The sequence below is a fragment of the Melozone crissalis genome, unplaced genomic scaffold (genome assembly GCF_028551555.1).
Source record: "Melozone crissalis strain CALT ecotype California unplaced genomic scaffold, PUWL_Pcris_2 ptg000061l_1, whole genome shotgun sequence".
NCBI lineage: Eukaryota > Metazoa > Chordata > Aves > Passeriformes > Passerellidae > Melozone > Melozone crissalis.
In genome coordinates, this window is record NW_026535839.1 from 10,281,528 (window position 1) to 10,289,765 (window position 8,238).

The 8,238-nt window shown below is 41.1% G+C and overlaps 1 protein-coding gene across 4 annotated transcripts in view; it reads left to right on the forward strand.

Moving 5' to 3' along the window:
• Positions 1-5,775, forward strand: part of FSTL4 (follistatin like 4) — a 208,126-nt gene extending 202,351 nt beyond the window's left edge. For all 4 annotated transcript variants that reach the window (XM_054287914.1, XM_054287917.1, XM_054287915.1 and 1 more), the window contains one exon: positions 2,464-5,775. In XM_054287914.1, coding sequence (XP_054143889.1) covers positions 2,464-3,166 — 703 coding nt within the window. In that variant the 3' untranslated portion in view covers positions 3,167-5,775. The remainder of the gene's footprint in view (positions 1-2,463) is intronic.
• The last annotated feature ends 2,463 nt before the right edge of the window (positions 5,776-8,238 follow it).

The window sequence follows — 8,238 nt, forward strand, 5'->3', positions numbered from 1 at the left end:
TTTAACCATCTTCTGTCCTCTATATAGTTTAACTAAGTTGAACACTCAAAAAACATAATGTAATTCATTACAGTAATCTTAGGTTTCCTGCAGGAAACACCGAGAGAGAAGGGGTTAAACTTAAATGATTATGTGTTGAATCTGTTCCAAAATAAATAATTTTGCCTGCTGAAACACTAAATAATGATGCATGCCTCATGGCTGTCATTTGTAATTTCTCTCTACTTCATATTTCCAGTTTTCTTTCACAATTTCATTATGGGTAATAGTAGTGCTAGGAGGTGAATGACTGCTGAATGTTAAAATCTGAGCTGAGAAGGTGAGAATTGAATTCAAAGACAGGAAGGTGGAACAGTTACACATTTTTGTTTGTTTAATTGTCCTTTTGCTTCAGTGTGATTAGTTGGCTGAAATAATAAATATAGATTGCTGTCCATAGTTTTCCATATGCAAAGCTGCAGATGCAGTCCCTGGTTTCCTGTTGCATTTGTTCGCGGCCAGTTCTTTGTCTGTTCTCTCTCACCCTCAGCACAAAAAAAAATAATTGCTTGCAGGCTAATGAGACTCATTGGGATGATTTTCTAAATTCTCCACTCAGAAACAATAAATGGCAGTACCAGCCTTTCCCAGGAAGGTGAACATTTAAGCAATTTCTTCCACTAGCCAAATAATGTATGTATGCAAATACCCCTGCATATGTATTTCAGCTGCCTCTTATTTTAGATGGATATCTAGAAATGTGTCCCTTTTTATTAGTTCCAAGGGTAGACTGTTGTTTATTAAAAACTCTCTAAGTACAAAGTTTGCTTTGAGATTTCAGATCACAGATTTCATGAAAGGGCTGAGCCTCTTCTGCAACTGTGGGCACATAAAATATATCCTGACCCACTTCTTTAAATGGGAGTTTATGATAAAGATAATTTCTTAAGTTCTTCAGGCATTTGGCCAAGTATTAAGGAAGTCTTGGGAAAAAAAAAAAAGAGCTGTAAGGGAAGGCACTTTTTAAAGTGTACTTAAAATTCATTCATCCAGGAGAAATACAAGTGTCATATCCAATTTGCTCACACACAGTGCACTCCGACTCTCCATTGCAGATACTTTGTGAAGTCTCTAATGGATGTGAGTATAATGGGGAAATGAAAGGCTTAGCCCAGTGATTTTCATGGGATCACACACTACACTGGCTCATCCTTTAGAAGTGAAATCATTGCTGAGTGTCTCATTGACAGATGGATTAAGAATAAAGAAATAAACCTAGTGTTTCAAGCAAAATATGTATTTTCTGCACAGAAGCACGTTGTTCTCCACATTTCACAAGGCAATTTTACATCTTCTGAGGAAGTGATACAGCACTAAGCACTCACTTCATTTCCCTCTGTCTGCATTGAATGGATGAAAAGATAGTGGATGTAAAATTAGTTTTTGTAAGTCAGTGTCAGTGAATCCAGTGGAACACAAGCAGGCTGTTTCTAAGGGCTCCCTCTCAAATTAAACAGAAACCTTTCTTGGCTATTCTTGACCTTTTCTTGTCTTCAGCAAAGGTCAGATGTGCTGCAGTATATATCTTTTATGGAACATTTATCCTCTGCTCACTGTTTTTTGCCCTGTCTTGAGACAGAAAATGAAGACCCCTTATCTTCAGGGCAACCTGGTTATGTTCCTCAAGAAATGTTTTACACCTTCCCTGGGCTGCCAGGATGGTTTTTAAGAGTCTGTTCTGCACCACAGCCTTGCCATCTCCTGCAGTGGTTCCCAGGCACCACGGGTACCAAACACACACCACAGCTTCCCTCTGGTGCTGTCAGTTAAGAGATGAGATTAGATATGGTCTTCATTCAGTGGTTATGCATTATATTGTACACATCTATACTTATTATATATAATTACTCATAATTATTTATTACTTATAATTATTTATTAATATAATTACTCTCTGACCCCAACCTGGCAGCAATATGCTCTATTTTGAATGCTTTTCTATTTTGAGATGGAATGCTTGTGTATATATTGAATTTCATTACTATAATCTCAGATTAAATACAAACCCGGTCACTGTTATCCCACTGAACACCCAAACTTTGATATCACTTCTATAGAAATTGGTCTTCCCAAAAGGTTCCCAATAAGTTCCCAATATAAAGCTGCTGTTTCATTTTCATATATCAATATTTTGTGCCCAATTTTTAAACCCCAATAAAAGATTTTGGCTCTCAAAGATTCAAACAGCTAAGCAAATGTTCAAATTTCCAGGATCAGATTGCTAATTTGACTGAAATATATCCCTCCTTCTAGGATGTTTTAGAAGCACTAAAACAAGACATTTCTTACAAAAAGAGACAGCATTGTTGCATGCGCTTCCAAAACCAACCAGTTAAAGGTCCCCAACTCTGCTGACTGTTGTCTTTGCTCAAGCATGTCACCATGTCTCTAGAGGTGACCTCAGTGCTTTGTTTTCCGTTTCAGGTTTGGCTTCATTTTCAACCATTCCAAGCACGCGGTTCACAAGATCGACCTGGAGACTGTGACGCACATCAAGACCATCCACCTCAAGGCCTACGGCTGCGTGCCTCAGGCCATGGCCTACACTCACCTGGGTGGTTACTACTTCGTGCAGTGCAGGAGCAGCCGCCCGGGGGGGCCCTCGCTGCAGCTCGTCATCGACAGCGTCACCGACGCCGTGGTCGGCCCCAACGGCCGCGTGGCGGGCGCGCCCCACGTCTCCCCCGATGGGCGCTACCTGGTCAGCGCCGACCGCGCCAGCGGCGCCATCGCCGTCCAGGCCCTCACCGTCCGGGGGGAAATCAAGTTGATTTATGACTTAAAAACAAACATACACGTGTCTGATCTGACATTTCAGCCCTCGTTCACTGAAGGCAATCAGTACTATATATACGCTACTTCACATTTGCAAACAGATGTGCTTTTTGTGGAGCTGTCAACGGGGAGGATGAATGTACTGAAGAATTTAAAGGACCCTATCACATCCAAAGACTGGCCCTGGAGCAGCAACAACAGAATTATGAAAGACAGTGGATTATTTGGACAGTATCTCATTACACCAGCTAAAGATTCGTTGTTTGTTATAAATGGGAGGCAAAATACGTTACGCTGTGAGGTTTCAGGTATAAGGAGGGGTAACACAGTGGTCTGGGTTGGGGAGGTATGAAAGGGCAGTAGCAGTGGAGCCTTCGGCAGGCAAGGACCAGTTGGACCTTTACACTGCAGGAAATGAGCAGTAGCATTGTATATTTTTACACTGGGAAAACAAAAAGACAAAAAAACGCTGTATAGGCTTCATGGTACAACACTGGTCTACTTGCAAGTTTTATAATATAAAGTATGCTCTGCTAATAGGAAGTGGTTTTGAAGGGATATTTTTTATTTGTGGGTATGATTTGTGGTTATGAGAAAAATGCTGGGAAGCAAATAATATCTCCACTGAGATATCATACAAGCCACGAAACCTAATAATTCTGTAGAACAAAACAGATTTTGACTTTCCATACTGAGGAGCTTTTATGTTCTGTCCTAACATCAGTTTTTGTTCCTGTATCCCTTGCCTATTGGCTGCACTGACTACCCCACCCCAGCACAGGAGACAGCAGCAGCGAGGACTATTCACCTTTGAATATTCACCTTTGGATGATGAGGGAAAGTAAACATCAGAGCAGTTTTCAACCCAGAGAATCCTAGGACAGTGATTTAATGAGAACTGATCAGTTTTCTCTGCAGGATGGCTTTGAGAGGGTTCACTGATGTGCTTTCAGAAGTTGGCATCGCAGAAATAGTAACTGTCAGCTCGCTTGCTTCTGCACTTCATTTTGCTCTTGGTCCTACTGAAGGCAATGGGATGAGTCCCCCCTCTTCCCGTGCACATTTGTGTGATTGTATTTGAGAAATTTGCCATGAAATATCCAGGTCATTACCCATCCAGGCCTGGGTAAGAGCTGGAAAATACTGACAGGGGGGGTCAGAGTTTATGTAAACAATTTTGTTGAGAAGGTGGCATTAGTCTTTCAACAGCTCATGAGTGTGGTCAGTTTGGGAACAATATGCAAAATCTACTCTGTGGGGGTAGAGAATTAGTTATGGTTATTCCCATAGGTGACAGCAACGGTTCTAGAAATCATTGGTTTCCCTCATTAAACATTTAGGAGCACTGGAATCACTTGGTTCTTCATAAAATAACAGTTAAAATAACAGAGGTTATTTTTAATAGAAAACTCACTCATTTTCTAGTCATAGCCTTAATTTGCCTGTTTCTTTTGTAACAACTAGGAAACAATTTTTCTTTGTTTTTTTTCCTTTCTGTTTATAGTACACTTGTTTATAGTCAATTATCTTTTAGTTATGAGCAAAGACATTCATGTAAAAGCAGCTGAATTATCCAAGAATGCAACAGCTGGCATTGAGAAATTTCAGTCTAGTTCCCATAAAAACATACAGCCATTTATTTGCACACTTGGAAGATATAAAAAACTTTTCTATTTGCATTTTTCTAACTTTCTATATCCATCACCATGAAGTAACGAGGGCAAAAGCAACTGTGGCAGCAGAGCCAGGCAAGAAGTGGTGCCATCCAAGCAGTTGTAACCATCACTTTGATAATGGGGTCTTCAGGTGGGTGAAACCTCTCTGCAGGTAAAATATCAGTAGCATTGGAGGCACCCATTGGCCTCTGGACAGACCCAGCTTGGTTTGCAAAGGACCTTGTTGCCCAGAGTCTGCAAAAAGCTGCCCTTGAACACGTGCAGTGATAGGTAGTGGTGTAATTATTTCCCTCCACAGATGCTTTAAGTCACCCATTCCACAACATACACGGAGGGATTTTAAGCTAGAAGGATGCAGAATAACACTGGCAATCTTTGCTTTAAATGTTTATCAGAAGAGCAGCATTCTAGCATGGCTGTAGACCTGAGGTATTTTACACCATTTCAGTTCTATAGACAACATAAAAATCTGTTCCAACAGACAGAGAAGGGGAGCTGAATCCTATGAATTCATTAACCATGGAGTCCTTGAAATTGTCCTTCAACATCCTTGTGCTGAGTCCTACATTTCTTTCACTTATGAGCCATAGGAGTTAGAAGAGACTCTTCCATCATTGCAACACAGACATGTGAATCAGATGGGCATAGCCTTCCTTCAGCAATGCATGGTGTCCATGATTTTTTATTCATCCCATTAGGAAACATATCCCATGTCAAAGAAAGGAGAAGACCAGCTTTGTAAGTACCTTTAAATATGCACAGCTCCTTTCTTGAACAAAGCTGTATCCATACATTGCAGCCATCCTAAATGTGTTTTACCAAGGCCAAACACTGCTCTCGTGTTACCTTTTATGACTTCTTGAGTATTTTATTATGCCTATGGTAAGTTTTCCCTGTAGAGATGTTCATTGTGTCATAGATCAAGCAAATATTACTTTTTTAAGAATATTTAAAAAAAAAAAGTGTATATATATGTTCAGGTAAATATTCTTGAGGCTGGTTTATATATAGGCTGTGAAAGATGTGTAACAGACCTCACTTTTTCCTGTTTGTTGCAAAGTATTGGAATAACATTCACTTGAAAAAATCCCACTTGGACCTTCCAAAGATGTTCCCTTTGTTCCCTCTCCAGCCCAAGTTCTGGTGATGTGTTTTTCTAAAGTATCCTAATGGTTATATATCATACTTAGAAAATGAAGTATAATTTAGATTGTCCACACTACTTGTGAACAGTTCCAATGACAGTCAAATCTGACATTAAAGTGCTGCACATTTGTTACTCTGATTTTTTTTTTTTTTACAACACAGAAATTTTATATATACTCAAAAAAAATGTTTCAACGCATATTTGCCTTTCAACTTTGTCAAAAAGAGACTACATTTCCTTGTGGGCAATTTCTTTCACTATCCTTTTGGTTCTCCACCAATTCACACTTAATTCCTAGTTACTAAATTATTAACTAATCGTGGTGATTAATCAACATTGATATAAATTGAATTAATGATCTTTTCATTAACTTATACACTCATATGTCAGTAGGATGTTCTGACACTAGAATCATGGGGAAAATAATCCTTGGTTGCCCACTAAGATTCCAATGTCAAGATCAGATGCATTTGCTATTCATCACTGAGGTTAAACAGCAGTAGGATAGAAATGCTGGTTTGTCTTAGTATTTCTCTCTATATTTTGACTTTCTTAAAGGAAGTGCCTGTTCAGAAACCATCCACTTTTAAACTGGAAGCAAAACTCTCAAGTCCCTCATTTGGAATCTGTGGAATATGTTAACATATTCTTATCATTAAATACTTTATTCTTTTATACCACTAAAAAAAAATCAACAGAAGTACCAAGATATTTTAGTGGGCTTGTCTGCAGAATGGGTGGGAGATGGGAACTGGCAGGGTGGGTTGGTCCCCCTGCAAAAGAGATTTCATGAGGGGCTATTGAAAAACGCTGCCTTGAAGGCCTTGGGCCATTTAGCTGCATTGACCTCCTTGAACACAGCTTTGCCCAAGAGGAACACCAGTCCTGACGATCTGTTGACAGGTACTTATTTACTTGATTTATACCATGATTAGGTCTTAATTGCCTGAGTGCCTGGTAGTGCACTGGGTGCTGTGTAAAACAGATAAAACAGGTCAAGATCTCATTCTGTAAGGAGATAATGGCTAATTCCCTGTATGACCCTACAACAGGTCATCAAGAGGAACAGGAACAGAGGCTGTGGAGACAGATATGCATTAACCTGGATATTCATAAGAGATGTGGGCATGCCGTAATGCCTTGGTATTTTTTCCCTAAAACACCACCTTTGTCCCTCCCTGTACAAGGCTTTGTGACTCTCTCAGGTTACAGGTGCAGCTGGCACCCTTCACTGACCCCCAGGACTCAGGGATTTCCCTTTCTGCCTTGTACCCTTATGACTCACTGCCTCACTCTCCAGTAATTGCTTCTTAGAAAACCTGGGGGTAAATCCTGCTTTTCTTAAGGAAGTGCATTATGCAAGGCAAGCAGCAGCACTGGCCGCCTTTATGGGATTCCCATATGAAACCAGCACCCATCACTTCACCCTCTGCTTTGTGCATTTTCTCATGGGCCCAGAAAAAACAAAAAACCCACCAAAGTCCGTGTATAGGAAACAGAGATCAGCCTTACAATTGTCTCTTCCAGTGCTGCTGTTTGCTCACTGGAGCTCATTTCCCAGCCTGGCAAGCTCCCCTCCAACCTGCAGAAGTCCATCCCCTCTGCCTGTCACATCTGATTTCCCCTTTGTGCATCTGTAGCACAAGGCATTTCAGACATGATGTGGGCACCGCTCCTGCCCATCACTGTGGTGTCCCACTCACCTGGGTGCTGCAAACTTCCCCCAGCCGCTTCTGCAAAAGGGATTTTTATTTATATTTTGTCCCTTGTTAACTTTTTGAAGTAGACTGAAATAAAACACAGGGACATCTCTCCGTCTGGAGACCAGGAAGACTCATGTGTTCCTTTAATACACAAGGTGGTGTGATGGTGTGTGGTGTGGAAGACCAGAAAAATTCCCAGCCAAGCACAGCAAGCCCAGGAATGGACTGCTCCTCTCTGCCAGTTTAGGAAAAACACACCTGAAATGTCACTCTTTTTTATCCTGCCTCCAACAAGAGGGTTGGGGTTTAGTTGGTTTTTTAACACTTGTTTCTAAAAGAATTAAATAGCAAGGCTCTAAAGATTTTTTTAATAAGCCTGAAAACAGAGAAGAATGATAGGCAGGCAGAAATCTTGCATCTGCTCACTTGTGCTAGAAATCAGGATGCCCCAAAAATGCAAAGGTGCTGACCTGGAGTCATGTATGATTGATGGGGGTTGACTGAGCTTGGGCTGGGGCCATCTGAAGAAGAAGCTGCAAATACAGACCTTACATTCATTTATTTTTTTTATCCCATGCAATGTGATCTGGCTGTGCAGCCCAGCTTAATTCATTGGCCAAAATACCCTCAGTTCTGTCTGCCCTGTACAGTGCAGTGAGATTTACAGCCTGGACAAGCAGAGCAGGATGGTTTGGGCAGGACCAGTGCAGCTTGTTAAGTTCTTGGCCCAATCTACTCTCTGCACCAGCTGAATTAATGCCCATTACTCAGTTCTGTGGCAGCAAAAGGTCATCACCATGCAGCCCTGAGGAAAGATGTAGTGGTGCCTTCACAGTGCTGTTAATGACCCTCGGTGCCTTGGCACAGGATGCTCAGGTGACTTACAGTCCCCACAGAC